Source organism: Myodes glareolus, chromosome 2 (assembly GCF_982192425.1).
Source record: "Myodes glareolus chromosome 2, mMyoGla1.1, whole genome shotgun sequence".
Classification (NCBI taxonomy): Eukaryota; Metazoa; Chordata; class Mammalia; order Rodentia; family Cricetidae; genus Myodes; species Myodes glareolus.
The window spans coordinates 136,642,922-136,659,325 of record NC_142027.1 but is presented as its reverse complement, the minus strand read 5'-3'; the positions used below and the strand labels follow the sequence as shown (position 1 = coordinate 136,659,325).

The 16,404-nt window shown below is 52.0% G+C and overlaps 1 protein-coding gene across 2 annotated transcripts in view; it reads left to right on the top strand.

Moving 5' to 3' along the window:
- Fbxo21 (F-box protein 21) overlaps positions 1 to 15,401 on the top strand; it is a 33,040-nt gene extending 17,639 nt beyond the window's left edge. The window contains exons 8-12 of one of the 2 annotated variants that reach the window (XM_085681318.2): positions 85 to 264; positions 1,019 to 1,151; positions 5,668 to 5,858; positions 7,091 to 7,248; positions 13,287 to 15,401. In XM_085681318.2, the coding sequence (XP_085537444.1) occupies positions 85 to 264; positions 1,019 to 1,151; positions 5,668 to 5,858; positions 7,091 to 7,248; positions 13,287 to 13,474 (850 nt within the window). In that variant the 3' untranslated portion in view covers positions 13,475 to 15,401. Of the gene's footprint in view, positions 1 to 84; positions 265 to 1,018; positions 1,152 to 5,646; positions 5,859 to 7,090; positions 7,249 to 13,286 lie in introns of both variants that reach the window. The other variant, XM_085681311.2, reaches the window with a different exon arrangement.
- Positions 15,402 to 16,404: the final 1,003 nt, after the last annotated feature.

Here is a 16,404-nt window from a genome sequence, read left to right as displayed (position 1 = left end):
AAAGCAGTAAAATGGTGCTGTGACCTCCACCTTGGACTCCTCCTTCAGGGCTATAATTGTGACTTCTTGGCTCTCCTTGGGCAGGGCAACCCTGGACATCTTTGACTACATCTACATAGATGCTTTTGGGAAGGGCAAGCAACTCACAGTGAAGGAGTGTGAGTACTTGATTGGCCAGCACGTGACAGCGGCTTTATACGGCGTGGTGAATGTGAAGAAAGTGCTGCAACGGATGGTGGGCAACCTGTTGAGCCTGGGCAAGAGGTGAGGGCCTGGCTTCCACTGCTCCTGCGCAGTGTGGGCCTTCTTTCTAGGGTTCTGTGCAAAAACGAGAAGCTTCTTTAATGAGCTGCCCTGTGGTAACTGCTTCTGGGACATCAGCCATGTATTTGTTGGTGCCGAGTAGCCACCCTCTGATGTTTGCAGTGGTCTTAGTTCTCTCAGACACTGAAGGCATTCTTTGAAGTCAGTGTCTTAGAGTAGCAGAGGTGGTGTCCTCCTGTCTAGGTGCTGTGATCTCTGACCTTACACCCTCCTATAAGAGAGCAGAGTCTGAGGTTAACTTTGCTCCATAGTTCAAGGAAACCTGTTCTGGGAAATTGTATGATGCAACCAGTTTCCTGATGCCTAATAGGATTTACCTAGCAGAACCCATTTTTAATAGGCTGTTTTAGAACAGTTGTCAGTTGGTACATGAGTGAGCAAACGCAGAGGGGTCATATAACCTCCTGTCCTCATGTGAATGGAGCTTGTCCACTCCCCACCCCCCAGCACCGGAGCAGACACTTGTTACAAGTGGTGACCCCGCATTGACAAGTCTAACCAGGGTTCACGTCTCTTGGTGTCAGCTCTGCGGTTCTGGGTCTGTGTGCTGCTGAGCTGACTGCGCAGCAAGGGCAGCTTTAATGTGGTCTTCGCAGTGCTGAGCAGCGTACTCAGAAAGCCTCGGGAGTCTGTATCAGTTACAGACTTCTATTGGGAAGCCCACATTGAGGCAACGGTAATTTCTTCTCCCCAGGGAAGGCATTGACCAGTCCTACCAGCTCCTCAGAGACTCTTTGGACCTGTACCTGGCAATGTACCCGGACCAGGTGCAGCTCCTGCTCCTCCAGGCCAGACTCTACTTCCACCTGGGCATCTGGCCAGAGAAGGTAATTATCTTACTTTGATGCTCAGCCCTTGCCTTAGAGAGGAAAGCTATAGCTGGACCAAGGTCATCCTCCTGTTCCAGGGAGTAAGTTCAAATTTGTTCCGTCTCCAGTCTTGGCCCACTAATGAAATGTTTTTCTGTCTTCTGAGAAGCATTGGTTCTGTCACCAGGAATGACCCCTGAGCACTGGACACAAAGCTCCTGTCCTGTCTCTTGCCCCCCCCCATGGTGCTTCCCTAGAGTCACCTGACTCTGCAGGGAGAGGTGGGACAAGGGGCTGGCTTTGCTGCAGCTGTTGGACATGGGATGATCCGGAGGCCGGCTGAGGCTTCTTATTGTTTGGTTCTGGGTTTGCTCGTGCTATAATCCCCACATCTGGCAGTGAGTGCCATGAGGAAGCTGCTGTGGAGCCCAGAGCTGGCTTTGGGTTCCCCGCGTGCAGTCTTGTGTGCATCTGAGTGTCAGAGTCTAGCCCATTCCCCTCCCATCCTTGGTCTGGAAAGAGGCCGTCAAGCCATTTGCTTGTTTAGAAACAAGGGCATTTGTTCTGAGCCTCAGCGGGGATGGGAAGGGTCTTTCTGCAGAAAGTAAATCTCTGGGGGCTGGAGAGATGGTGCGGCTATTTAAGAGTACTTACTGCTCTTGTAGAAGACCTGAGGTTCAGTTCCCGCATGCACATGGCTGCCCTCAACTACCTGTAACTGCAGCTCCAGGGGATCCAGTGCTCTCCTTTGGCCTCATGCACCCTCCCACCTCCCACCCCCCACACGAACATATCCATATAATTAAAAATAAAATCTTTTAACATTTATTTTTAAAAAGAAAGTAAATGCTCTCATGAAGTGGCTATACTGGGTCATCAGTTCATGGCTGTAAGGATATATACTGGGTCACAGACATGGGTACTCCTGATTCCTTAAGAAAAGATGTCTCCCATGGCCAAACAGACAAGTGCTCTGGAGGAGTGCACCCTGGGGACTGTCGCCCACGCAGCAGCCCAGGGTTTAATCCTTTGAGTTTGTTCAGCCAGTTCTGTTTGTTGAGGGATTTCGGGAGCAGTCAGGAAGGAGAGAGCAAAAGGTCCTTCACTGAGCTGTCTCAGTTGAGTAGCAGGTCCAGTCATGGGAATAGCCTGTCACTGGGCCTTTGTGATTGAAATGCTCAGTGCTGTCTTCATAGTGTACAATTGACTCTCGTAGTTCCACTGGGGACCCTCCCACTGGGGAGCAGCTTCACTCAAACCAGGTCCCTTTTTCTTCTGGCACATACTGCCTGGTGGAACATCTGGACCCAGTCCTTTTGTTCTGAGCTAGGACCCCACCTCAATTCATGGTGACCAACTTAGGAAGTTAACACCCAAGACCATCAGAGAAGTCCGTAAGTGCTCATGTCATTAGACACTTCTGGAGGAGAAGGAGCTCAAAGGGTGGGTCAGCCTGTGGGACATGGGCTCTTTGTTACAGATGACCTGTCCCTGAGCAGCAGGACACCTGCAGGTTGCCTCGCTTTTCTCTTTCTAGTTTGTGAAGTCGGGAAGAGCTGCAAAACCCATCCTCTTGGTCCCTGAGGCTGTGGTGGGAGGGTAGAGCCAGGTGGTCATGTTTGTGAAAGTCACTGCGTCTGCTGAAAGCCGCCCTCTGCCCTCTCAGCTGTCTTGTGGCACTGTTTCCAAGTCTACAGTGCACTGAGTCCACTGCAGGGGTCACCCTGAGGGTCACCGTGGCTAAGGAGCAGCTCCTGCACTTAGTGCTGCCAGAGAGAGCCCCAGTGCACTGTGACTCACATGTTTTCTCTGCAGCACAGGTAGCGCCCCTCCTCCCTTCCCTGGAATGAGCCCTTTGGGCTCCCCTGTGGCCACCCTCCATCTACTCCCTGCATGTTTACCACACACTTGTCCACTGCCCACCACCTACCTTTGCTCCTGTACACTCCCAGCCCTCCCCCAGGCCCTGTTCTGGCCAGCTGCTCTTCTGTTGCGTGGCCTTGTCCTTTCTCCTGCTTCTCCAATGCTCCGCCTGCTACATGACCACTGGTTCCCAGGCTCCTCTGGTCTCTTCCTGGGTCTCCTTGTGAGACTTTACACATAGATGCTCCCTAGGATTCTTCTACCCTGTGGACTGTCCCAGGGTCTTCCTTCAATCCTCTTTTATACCTGGACAGGGGAGGGAAGACATGGCCAATGGTCTCCCTGCTTGCCTTCTTGTCATGTGCATGGCAGTCAGGGTCTTGACAGGACAGACGGGTCTCTGAATGGCTTCCTGCTGCTTTGGGGATGGTGACTCACAATTCTCCGTGGTTCCATCCTACCTGCCTGACTGTCCATGTCCCACATCTGTGTGGTGTGGTGTGGTGTGCATGTGTGCCCGCGCCCATCCCCATGCCCCTCTTAGGAGGAGTAATGCACTCCTGCTGTGTCCACCTTGCACATGCTGCATTCCCCTCTGTTTACCTCGCAACTCCATTGCCGTCCCAACCTCTTTACACTGGACCAAGTTCCCCCAGGACAGGGTGTACACAGTGTGCTCCCCACTAGCTATTCTCTGTGCTCACAGCCTGGTCTTGGCATGTAAAGGGTGCCCAGAGAAGCTCCTGTTCAGGAATGATTGGGTGACTGTATGTAGTTCCCTTGGATGTGAATGAAGGAGACTCCCAGAGCCTACAGACTTTCCAACGTGAGGCTAGTGTTCCACTCCAGAAGTGGCTGTTTAAAGAATAGGCTGTTTGGGCTGGGAGACAGTGCCATGGCAGGCTGTGTAGAACTGGCCTAGGACCACCCAGGGCAAGCAGCATTCTGTGGCCTTTGTCAGGGGCTCGTTCCCCACCCACCTGCAGCTAGCAGACAGTCTACCAACAAACAACCAAGGAGAACCAAGAGCTCAGAGTGAGACTTTGTGGACAGGCAGGACTCATGCACACAGGGCAGTGGACTGGTGGGCTTGGAGCTGCCTGTCAGTGGATATGTGGACTTGGGGCTGTCTTCTGTGGGAGCTGGGCCACAGCGTCTGTGTTGCTGTCTGGCCAGAGGAGGAGTGGTGGAAGGGAGTGCCCTTGAACAGGAGTGAGTTCTTGTTTGTTTTTTATTTGGGTGGATTGTGGCTTGTTAATGTTTTTGAAACAGGGATATAGTATGTAACCTGCTCTGACCTTGATCCTACTTCCCAGTGCTGGGATTATAGATGTAAGTCACTGTGTTCAGCCAAGGCTTGTAGCTTTGGCTGGGAACATGATGTCCACTGTCAGCATTGTCCTTTGTAAACACACCAGGTCCAAGTCACATGTACCCACACCCTCAACCTCACACATCCATGCAAGGAGCCAAAACTCTCTGTCTTATAGTCTGAGTGTGGGCCACCTTTGTGCCCTGAAGAGTCCATGTCTGGCTGTATGCATAGTGGCAGAGGTGCTGGTGCCTCTGCCGGGACATACAAGGACAGCCATTGTTTCTGGCAGAATTCACAGAAGCTCACTGTCAGGTGGGATGCTCTCAGCTGCAAAAGACAAATGCCCTGAGCACCCCACTTTAAGAGCCCCCCTCCTGGAGGTGGGATATAAACAGGGACTGGTTTCTGGTAGATTTTTGTTGAAGCAAGCTTTGGGGTGTTTGGGTACTGACACTCTGCCTGCTGTTTTTCATGTTAAGTTGCATCACAGTAATTAAAATAATTCTATTATCATTCCCTGGCACAATGGTAGTTGAGACCATGGGCCGAGGATCATACCTAGGGCCACGTCTTTGTAATCATCTGGCTATTGGACCAGCATTTAAACTCACTGAGCCAAATTCCTTTCTTGCAAATCAATAGTGGCTGTGCAGTACCACACCTGATAGGCATCCAGTTCTTCACCAAGAATTACCAGGAGCTACTACACTGCTTTGGAAGGTGAGGGTAGACTTAAGAATAATTGTGGAGGTATCTGGTTGTCAGTGTGACAGGAAGTAGCTCAGAAGAGAAGCAGCTGGTTGACTGGTCTAGGCCTAGAGTTGAGGTCACCTGTCCTGTTAAGCTGGTCCAACTCAGGACTCAGTAAAGCAAAAGGGACTGATGTGTGCTGTGCTCAGGCTCACTGGAGTGAGTGGGTCCAAGCATGTTGGTGTGCATCACCACACTGTGCTTGAGCCTGACTTAGGGGAAGCACTGTGAGCAGCTCTGCTCCTGCTGCCAGCCTCAGTTCTGCAAAGGTGACTGCTTATGCTGCCATCCAGAGGCTTGTAAGCTTGCCTCATCCCGTGAGTGACATCTAATTAGAAGCAACTTGCCGTGCACTGAGACAGTTCTGCCAAGCATTTCTTGAGATTTCTTGCCTTTCTTAAGAGGTCATGGGGTTTTCTCCTCTTAAAGCAAGAATGACAGGATAGAATGGTTTCCATACTTTGGGCCATTATGACTCCTGGTCCACAAGTGGCATGCTGTCGCTGGTCTTTGTCAGGCTACACGGGTAGGTGTCTATCCTACGCTTCGGAAAAGAAAAGGCCTGGCGAAAATATTATCTCCTAGTCTTTCTGTCTTGTCTTGAAGGTGCTTGACATCCTCCAGCACATCCAGACCCTCGACCCCGGGCAGCACGGGGCGGTGGGCTACCTAGTGCAGCACACACTAGAGCACATTGAGCGCAAGAAGGAGGAGGTAGGCGTGGAGGTGAAGCTGCGCTCTGAGGAGAAGCACAGAGATGTCTGCTACTCCATCGGGCTCGTTATGAAGCACAAGAGGTGAGTACCTGCTCCTGGCCTCTGTGGCTGTCCACGGGCTGCCAGGGCAACAGCCACACCGCAGAGGGAAGAGGATCCCAGAGGCACACCCTGGTACCTCCGGTCATTTCACCGAGCACCTACCACAGGCGAGATAGCATGGCCCTGTCTGCACCCTGCTTCTAATTGAAGCGTAATGTCTTTCATGGACTCTGACTGCTCCTAGAGTTTGTATGATGCTGGGAGTTGAGCCTAAGGACTGAAAAGCTAGAAACTCACTGAGCTGTGGTCACAGCTCCTCCTTCTGCTGTCCCTTCTCCGTTCCCTGCCACCTCTGATCTGGGTTAGCGGAGCTTTCCTGAGCTCTAGTTCTACCCATGTCTGTTGACCAGGCAGAATCTAACTCCATGGTGCTGGAGCTGTGGAGCTGTGATCACTACCCTGCAGCATGCCCTGGGTGTGCTCATAAACCCAGCAGCAGGTGGCACTTGGTCATGTTTTTTCCATCTTCAGGACTCCCTCACTGGCAAAGGTGGTTCTGTCTGACCACATGGTCTTCTTTGCTGACATCTGGCTTCTCCCCACCCCTCCATTATCTTTGCGAGGATAACCAGCAAATGCCTTCCCTGTTAGGGGCTGTGATTTCCATTCATTTAGTGAATGCTTTCTTCTTAGCTCTCTTAGGGAAATTTCCAAACATGTAAGAGTGGAGAGAAGGGCACACGAGGCAGCTCAGCTTCTGGTGTCCTGGCTTCAGCAGTGAACACACAACCACCTCCTCTTCCTCAATTCTGGACTAATGAGGCTGATGTTGCGCACATTGACCCTAGCCATTCAGTTGACCTCTCTAAAGGAGGGGGAGAGAGGGAGGGAGGGAGGGCTCCCTTCTTACTCTTACCCTCATCTTACCAAAGATAGCCTCTTGCTCTGCTTCAGAGTTTCTCTATAGCCAGGCATAGCAGTGCACACCTTTGGAGACAGGCAGATCTCTGTGAGCTCGAGGCCAGCCAGGGCTACATAGTGAGAGCCTGTCTAGACACAAACAAACAAGGTTGTTTTCCAGATAAAGTTCTTTGTTGGTGGTAAGAGGAGGATTTGTGAAGAGGGTCAGGGTGTTCTGAAAAGTGACTCCACTTGGGATAAAAGCAGGTAATAAACAAAGGGCACGAAAGAACCCCAGCCAGGCTCTTCTGCCTCCTCCACAGCTCTGAGGCTCCCCAGAAGCTCACTTACCCTCTTCTGGTGCTCCACAGGTACGGCTACAACTGTGTGATCTATGGCTGGGACCCCACCTGCATGATGGGGCACGAGTGGATTCGCAACATGAACGTGCACAGCCTGCCTCATGGCCACCATCAGCCCTTCTACAACGTTCTGGTGGAGGATGGCTCCTGCAGATATGCAGCCCAAGGTGAGGTGTTTGCTGTCCCTCCACCTGTGCCTGGCTGACCATGCTGTGGGCAGAGCTCACCAGTGTGTTCAGCAGCTGTTCACAGCTAGTCACACACAGGCACACCAACATGAGGTCCTGGCTGTCTTCTCTAGAGCTCCTCACCAGCCAGACTCCTAACTGCATGTATCCCTGGCCTTCATTCTAGCAGTGCAGGCCTCAGTCGCCCTCAAGTGGCCACAGGTGGAAACTTCAGTCCCCTGTACAATCCCTGTGTGTTTGGTCACCTTTGGTAGGCATTTGTGGCCATGGCCAACCTGACGGGCCAGCCCCTGAGCTGGGGATAGATGGAGCGGACAAGTCATATCAAAGACTGCAGTGTGAGCCTTTGTCTGTGTCCCTTTTGATTTTCACACACCTGGCCAGCAAGGAATACTCAGGATAAGAGGGAGTGTGGATACAGATGTGATAAACAGTGTGCTCTCATGGGTACTGAGTCTGTTTGGAACCCAGGCTCAGCATTTCATACGTGCAGAACCTGGAGTGATTACCTGGAACCAGGAGCTTGGTGATAGACTGTGGCCTGAACCGTCAGGCTTGCCCTACACACACAGTGCTAACAGTACTGAGGGGTGGAGTGTCAGGGTTTCAGAAGGCAGGAAGAGTCTCCACATGAGTGACTGTGACCCGTCTGAGGCCAGGAGGACCTGTGCGGTATGTCTGTGGCATCTCACCTCCATGGGTTCCTGAGTAAAGTAAAGGGGCTGAACAGAGGCTCCCCCAGGGCAGCGTTCAGCTTTTGAAGCTGAGTCGGGTAAAATTTGAAACTTTCCTTTTCTGAAAGTCACCGTGATTTAAAACTGTCCTGGGGTTTTGCTCCATGACAGGTGAGGGGGGCCTTTGTCGTCAGTCTGACTCCTGGCTGTGGCGGTCCCGGTGCAGCACTTGTCTAGTCAGCACAGAATAGGGGTGAGCATCTTTAAACTGGGGGCTGAGGTTTCTAGAAACAGTTTTCCTTTAATTTGTTTTTTTGATGTAGTTTGTAAACTGGGCACTCAGCTTTAGTTGTTCTGAACCTCAGAACACCTCACTGCATTTGCAGAACACATGGGACAGTAGTTTGCTGTCAGCATTGAGAATCCCAAAGAAAATAACGAAGTCTGTGGCCATTGACCCAGTGATGTTGAGTGGCTGTGATTGTGTTAGCTCTGGCTGGGTTCCAGGCCCTTCTGTTGGCCACAGGACCATGGCGTCTCCTGAGGGCTGCGGGTGGTGACTGTGGGGTGCAGCGGTGACAGAGAACTGCATAGCCACTCGTGTGCGCCCCCTCACCTTCCTGGGCCAGCCCGTCTCTAGTGAGCTGAACTGCTGCTCCACCCTGCCTGCTCCCGCAGATGCACCCCATGTGGTGCCCCGTTCACAGGCAGTGGGAGCCTCATCTGTATTTGTTTCTTCAGCGACTAGAGATGCAGGCCTTTTTGTCAGTATTTGAAGGACATTTCATGCCCCTGCCTCATGGCACACTAGGAACGCAGCAGCACACCAAACCACGTGACTGATAGCTTGTGTTTCATCAGCTTTCCCATTGCCCATTGTCACCACAGGATGGCCCCTTACAACTTAACCAGCCCTAGCCAGATGGCTCCGCTGGAGTGCTATCCCTTTGCAAAGCCCTTTGCCTGAGAACGGCTTCTCACTGTCCGTCTCCAGGCCCTGGTTGCCTTGGGGTCGTCTGAGCTTGTAGCTCAGCTCACTTGTCTCTTTACCTGTTCTGTCTGTGGATGGACAGTGACATCTGAGGCCTGACTACCTGGGTGTCACTGCCCCACCCCATGGGAATGCTGTGCTTCCCATGTCACCGCACTCAGAGGAACCGGGGCTCTGGTCCTACCCTCCATGATGCTGAGCTCAGCCAGAGGTAACTCAGCTTTTGCCATCATCAGGAAGTCCGTGGGATTGTTCTGTGTTCAGTGAATGTCGCTCCCCAGAGACCTGTGACACTGTGGTTGCCCTAACACCTGGTCCACGACTGACACGGGAGCATTGTAGCTTGCGGAGTGTCTGCTGCCCTTGCTCCCTGTGCAGTGACTTGAAATCCCCTGCCTTATACTCCAGCCTCCACCTTCCTACCTCCTGCTCCCTGCCAGATTCTTGATTTTTATTCCAGTGTGTAGTAGTCACTAGAGACATCTTGACGCTCACAGCCACAAGATGGACACCTTGATGAGCTAGATTTTTAATTTTTTTTTTTTAGAAAATTTTATTGTTATTGTGTGTTTGTGCCATGAGCAGGGAGATACATGTTCCAAGACACATGTTGGAGGTCAGAGACTATGCTATGGAGTTGGTTCTCTCTCACCTTTATATGGGTTCTGGGGATCGAACTTGAGTCCTCAGGTTTGCATAGCATATGCTTTTACCCACTCAGCTATCACCTCAAAAGTCTGAGAAGCTACATTTTTTTAAAATGACTACTTTACTTTTAATTATGTGTTTACATTGTCTGTGTGGGTGTGCAATGTGAGTGCCGTGCCTGCAGAGACCGTGGGTCCTCCGGAGGGACCCCGCCGCGCTGTCTCAGTGGCCAACAAGCTACACTTCTGAACTCCTCCTTAGGTTTCCTTTCTTCAGACATTTTGTATTATTTGTTTCACTTCTTTTGAGCTGATTGTAAGTGATTCTAGTTCCCTGAGTAGAGGTCATTAGTGATGCCTCTTTAGTCGCAGGCCTCGGGGCACTGGAGAGTGACAAGCCTGTCAGAATTCCTGAGTCTTGTGTTTGGCTCTCTGCTCCCACTAGGGGGAGCACGCTGTACAACCTGACTCCTGACCCTTAGTTCAGGGCTGCTGCTATGAGTCGTGAGAGGTGTCTGTCACCAGGTGGCTGTTGGTGGTCACTCCTACGCTGCTCCTACTCCCCAGCCCCACAGTCTGTTCCTGCTGCCACGCAAGGTACTGGGACAAGGTATAAAGTGACGCTTGGTCATTTCACGAGGCCATTTGGCCTTCTCTTCTTTAGATTCTATTTGGTAAAATGGCTATCAGCGGTGGTGTGCATGGAGAGAGAAGAGTACAGCTTGTGGGAGTTGGTTCTCTCCACCACATGGGTCTCAGGCACCAAATTGAGGTCTTTGAGTTGGTTGGTGACAAGTGCCTTTACCCACTGAGCTATTTCATTGGCCTGCCATTGTCTCTTAAGTGCTAAGTCCCTCAGGCATACAGTCTTCTGCCTGGTGGCTCCACCCCATGTCCCCTTGACTAGGGCCACATCCACATTTAGTACCAGGAGGTTGGTAGTCCCTGTTGAGACAGTGGAGCAGTGTATGTCTCTAGAATGCTGAGTAGCAGACAGCCCGATGCAGATAAATGCTTAGTGTGCATCTAATACAGATAGCAGCAGAAATGAACACCATACTTCAGGGTGTGCAGGACATGCCAAGGGTCAAAGGACACACTCTGCTGTTGTCCCCCCAAGAAGGGCACTGGACCAGGCGCCCATAGAGGACTCAAGGTGGTGTTTCCAAGTATATGTCTGCAGGTTTTCGATTAAATAAGCAACTGTATTTCTCTGAAAACCGCAAGTGTTTGTGATTCTTAGAGTACGTTATATTAGGGGCATATCAGGGGACATGTTTGCTCCAGATGCACAAGCACCAGCTTCTTCACTGTCTTCTCTCCTGTAAGAAGTCATTTAGTCCCGGTGTCTGGGGTGCACAGGTGTGGGCCCTGCACTTGGGAGGCAGGAGGGACATTAGTTTGAAGCCAGCCTGGGCAGCTTAGTATCAAAGTAAACATAAAACCTGGCTGGGGATGCAGCTTGAGTGTAGCGTGCTCGCCTGGCAAGCACAAGACCCTGAGTTCAGTCCCAGAACCACAGAACAGATTGTTTTAAGGTCTCTTCTTTTGCTCCACAGCAGGCCCGAGGGCCAGCAGGCCAGGGCCCAAGTCCAGCTGGAGGTGGGCCCCGGACACCTGGACAGCCTAGAGCCTGTGCTGTTAGCTCCCCGGTTCTGGCCATGCTGTTGCCTGGGTTTCCAGAGCAGCCTCTTGTTAGAAACCGTATTCAGAAGCCTGCAGCAGCTACCTGGCTGTGTCATCCCACAGAGCTGCAGCCCACAGAGGCCAAGACTCCCTGCACTGGCCTCTGTTCAGCATCTAGAGGACGGGCAGCTGTGGCCGGGGCTGCACAGTATAGGAGTTCCTGTGGAGCAGGACATCTCACCTGAGCAGATGGGCAGTGAACAAGATAATCGCCTGTGGGTGCTCAGCAGTACCCCTGGACTCCCCCACTGCAAGCCAGAGCAGCCCCAACTCTGATCACTGGAAGTACCTTCCGCCTTGGCCACACAGCCTTCTGGGGGTTAGAGTGTCCCATGGAACCCCACTACACTAGACAAACTAGCCTCAAAGTAGGGGTCAGGTGCCCACTAGAGTTGAACTGGCTTTACTTCTCCCATCCTGCTTGCACTGCCACATGCTCCTTGGGAACATGGGTCTTCCTTTCCTGGAGGGCCAAGACTTCCTGTTCTCCCTGGTGTTTTGTATGAGACATGAGGCCTTGGCAACTGGCCTGGCCCGGTCTGCTGGGCCCCAGGAGAACATGGCTAGGGCTCCAAGAGCAGGTTCTGGCGCTGAGCAGCACAGGCACTACTGGGCAGTACTGTGAAACAGTCGCTGGGGCATTTTAGTTCCCTTTCTTTTTGTCAGTCTGTCCCAGCTACAGCCTTTGAAACGTGTCAGTGTGGAGTGACTGAGTGTGCGGGGTGGGCCGGCCAGGCTTGCTGGTGTGTAGGCAGGAGTCCTCCAGGCATGCACATGTTCCCTTCAGCTCTACACTTCCTGGGTCTGCCTTGCCCAGAGCCCTCAGGCAGATCCCTCCCTGTGCAAGGGTCTCTCTGTGGGGTGGGGCCAGGACAGGGCCACTGTGAGGCTGCTTTGGGACTGGCCAAGGCTAGCTCCAGATTCAAAGGTGAGCTGCAGTTTAGAATGACCAGGTCTCTCAGTATTTTCTCAGGGAATGCTTTCCCTGACCCAGCACCCTCTGTCCTGGCCTGCACTAGGGCCTCCGTGCGCTGGTGACGTCCCAGCAACTTTGCTTCTTGTGGAGACCCCAAAGCAGTGCATCACAGTTCCCCAGACCCTTAAAGGGAAACACACAGGCTGGCCACCCTGCCCACCTCTCACAGAGACAAGTGCAGGGACAGTCCATTCTAGGAGGGCCTCTGGGTGTCTAGGGCTGTCCTGTGTGCTGCTTGTGGCAAGCTTTGCCCAGGAATAATTCGGGAGCAGAGCCATATCTGCCCTGGCCTGGAAACGAATCATGGGGATTCTGCATGGCCACCTCCTCTCTCAGGGAACTTTCACAGCAGTAAGACTTTCTGGGCCACTGACTTCTGTTCCTGAGACAGGAAGAAGGACCTTTGGCTTTTCAGTGAGACACCTGAAGGATCTGTTCCTCCACTGTAGACATCGTATTCTGTCCCTTTTCCTATGGCAAAGTCAAGATCGGGGAGAAGGCAGCCAGGCTCTCCTAGGGGCCAAGCAGGATGTGGGTGCCACTGCAGCAGCCAGCTCGCCCAGGAAGTATGAGCCCCAAATGCAGGAACTCTGGTGGAGAAGAGTGGTTCTGTGGCAGGGGCTCTGCTCTGTGGACAGGTATGGCAGGTCTGAGACTTATAAAAGATGGTAGGGCGGTTTCTGAGCAGCCAAGTTCAGGTGAGGCTCATCTGTCTGGTGCTCCAGCTTCTTGCTAAGCCAGATGAAGGCACAGTTAGTACTCCAGAGGCACTGCTGGGATTCTTGGAGCCAAATATTCCACTCAGAGAATAGAAAGCTGTCTTTGGAGCAGAGCCATGGGGAAGGGGACCTATGTCAGCATTCCTCCCCACAGCAGCCACCTCTGCCTTTTCCTCTTGAGTCACTGTAATACGAAAATGTTGCTGGTGGTAACCTTTGCTCTGTTTCAAAAGCGCGCTGGAAGGGGTGGCAGGAGGGTTTCTGCAGAGAGCCCTGCAGAGAGGAAAATGCTAACAGTGGTGTCCGGCACCTCTTTACCAACAGAGAACCTGGAATACAACGTGGAGCCTCAGGAAATCTCACATCCGGACGTGGGACGCTACTTCTCAGAGTTCACAGGCACGCACTACATCCCAAATGCAGAGCTGGAGATCCGGTACCCCGAGGACCTGGAGTTTGTGTACGAGACCGTGCAGAACATTTACAGTGCAAAGGAGGACACGGCCGAGTAGACTCAGGACATGCACCTCTGCTGCTGCTGCTGCCGCCACCTTCTAGGGGAAGGATTCCTGAAGGACTAGTGCCGGTCCCCTTGGAGTCAGCACAGGACAGCCACTTCACCAGCAGCCTTGGCTGCCTCCCCAGTTTAGACGGTGTGTGCTCCTCCGGCCACAGAGACAGCGCTGCTCTCCGCTACACTAGTGAATCAGTTGAAAGGCACCGTGTCCAGTGGCATGGCTTGTCTGCTTGTCCCGTGGTGACAGTGTGTGACATTCTGTCTTCATGAGGTGTCACCGTCCACACTCTGTTCTTTCATCCCCTCCCACCCCTGTCTCCATTCACACTGTGTCATCGTTTCTCCAGCTGGACAGATGGGGTCCACATTTCCTGCTCTCTCTGGAGCTTGGACACCCCGAGTCAGGGCTACCTGCCCCTTTGCTTTGGGTTTGGTTGTATTCAGATGAAGGCATGGAGATGGGACTCAGAATGAGTAGAATTAATTTTTTTGCTAACACATGAAACACATATTTTAAGTGTTCCTTTTTTCCCCCCTTTTAATTTAAATTGGGAGATCGAACAGCATCGTCTCCTTTCTCTCCCACTGGGGTCTGTGCACATTTTTGCCCACCGTGAGCTTCCGTCTTCTTCCGTTGGTTCTCCGAGCAAACGCACAGCATTGCCTTTCCCAGTTCCACAGTCATCAGCTGCTGCTTCACTACGACTACTGTGTCGGTCGGTCACAGGTCCGTTCCCCTAGTGAGGCCTGCGGGCCAGATGAAAATTGCTCTGAAAACTTGTAGCTCCTAGTCCCCAAAGACCTAGAGAATGGGTTTGTAATCCGATCAGGAAAATGAACTAGAGAAGCCTAACTTGGGGAAATAGTTTTCACACCCTTTCACCCCTTGGAGTCACATTAGACTCTCCGTTTGGAGAGTGTAGGGTTTATGGGAAGAGGCATGCATGCTTTGGGCTCCAGGACACTGTCTCCAGGATAAGACCTAGCCTCGGGGCACCCTGGCTTCTGCCTGATGCTCTCCAGTGAGTGTGAAAGGACTAACCCTTTTGTAGATCCCAGTGGGGGCCACCGGGTTCTCAGGCAGACTGGCCTGTCCATTGGGCTGAAGGTACTTCTGCCCTGCATTTAGAATGCCGTTGCTCTAGTGAGCAGGGCTTTAGGGGCTGCCTGCCTGCCTGCTTCTGCATGTCTATTCTCACAGCACTCTAGATGACTGCGCCCTCCTTGGTTGCCCGTCGCCAGCCCCAGGATGACAGGGGAGACCATAGGCAGTCTCTAGAAGGACAGGAAACCTGAGACTTCAGCCGATGTGGCTCTCGTCTAGCGTCCTTTCTCACCAGTCAGAACTCAGGCGGGTTTGAACTCGCATTTGAAGTTGGACCAACCACTCAGCATCTGCCTGAGGCTGGAGGGTTTTACAACCACTCATTTCAAGGTGAAAATCCACCCACACAGATCCACACTCTCGCGTCTTGTTCTAAGCAGCCACGGAGCATGCTGGGAGCTCCCATTGTTGGGCTTCTGCTTTGATTTCCGTTTTCCTAGAGAAACATCAAAGCTGACCTGATGTAAATATGTACCTAGACTGTTTTTAAACGTGTTTCTTCACGAAGGCTTCGTTTGGCTGAGGGAGCCTGTATCACCCATGTAAGTTGGTATTTGGGCACTTTATATTTTTCTAAAAATGTGTTTTGGATCCTGTACTCTAATAAATCATAAGTTTCTTTTTAAAAATTTTTCCAAAAGTTTTCTCCATTTTCAAAAGCCCTGTTATAAAAAGAAGTTTCACAATGTTAAAATACTAAATATTTGGTGATAGCAACTTCTCTTCAAATGAATGCCAAGGGGTTTTTTTGTTTTGGTTTGGTTTTGGTTTTGGTTTCTTTTGTACAATTAATAAACGGAGTTACCGAGAGAAACCATACCAGTGGCCTGCCCACCTTCATTCAGTAGCAGCGAGAGAAGAGAAAGCAGGGTCTTTCTCCTGAACAAAGTGGGAGGAAAAACAGCAGGTCCCAGCTTTTCTTTTAACATTTGACAAGTGTCTCACTGAGTGCGTACTTTGGGGCCTTGGGAGCAGCTCAGAGCGTCTAGTTGTCAGAGGAGGGACGCCTTTTGCCTGTGAGCTGAGAACTGCAAATGCAAGGAAAGGAAACCAGGACAGTGGTGTCCGTTGTCGCTGTCGGCATGGTAGCTGCCCTGCACAGCACTCGGGGTATCCTGCTGTGAACACTGGGCTTCAGAGACCAGATGGGGACGTCTTCCTCATAGGACCTAGAACTTGCCCTGCATACTCACCCAAGGTCCAGTGTCTACAGACATACTCAGAAGTAGGCGCAGAGTGACTTGAGATGTCCAAGGCTAGTCCATCCCCGTCACCCCAGTTTGCCATGACCTTGTTTATAAGCTTGGAGCCCCTCCGTGGCCTCAGTTATGCTTGTCACAGCTGCTGCTTCTGCTCTTGTTCGGAAGTGTTTATGTCTCCCTTGCCCTAGGAAATGGAGCCAGGCCAGCAGCAGGTCCCTTTCCTCTCAAGTCAGCTGTTTGCTCTGGTTCCAGCTCGAAGTGGAGGGGATTGGATGACCAGAGGCTTCATTTCAGAGCATCTGTGACCGTTGTCACCCAGATGTGACCCATGCTGTCTTTGTTTATCTGACTTTGTTTGGATGAAAGAAAGGAATATGTTTGGAGGCAAAATCCAGAATCCACTGGGCTCTTGATGGGAGGATTCCGATTGTTCTCGCGGGTGCACTGGCTAAATGGTTCCCTGACCTCATGGCTGGAAAGCCCAATCACCAAACGCCCTGGCTGCACTGGGTGCCATCCCTTGCTTGTCTTTTGATTTGAAAGGAGTGAGGGTCGCTGTCCCTTAAGGCTGCTCAGAGGCAGGCCGCTGCTGGATTAGGCGCTTGCTGCGATAGGACC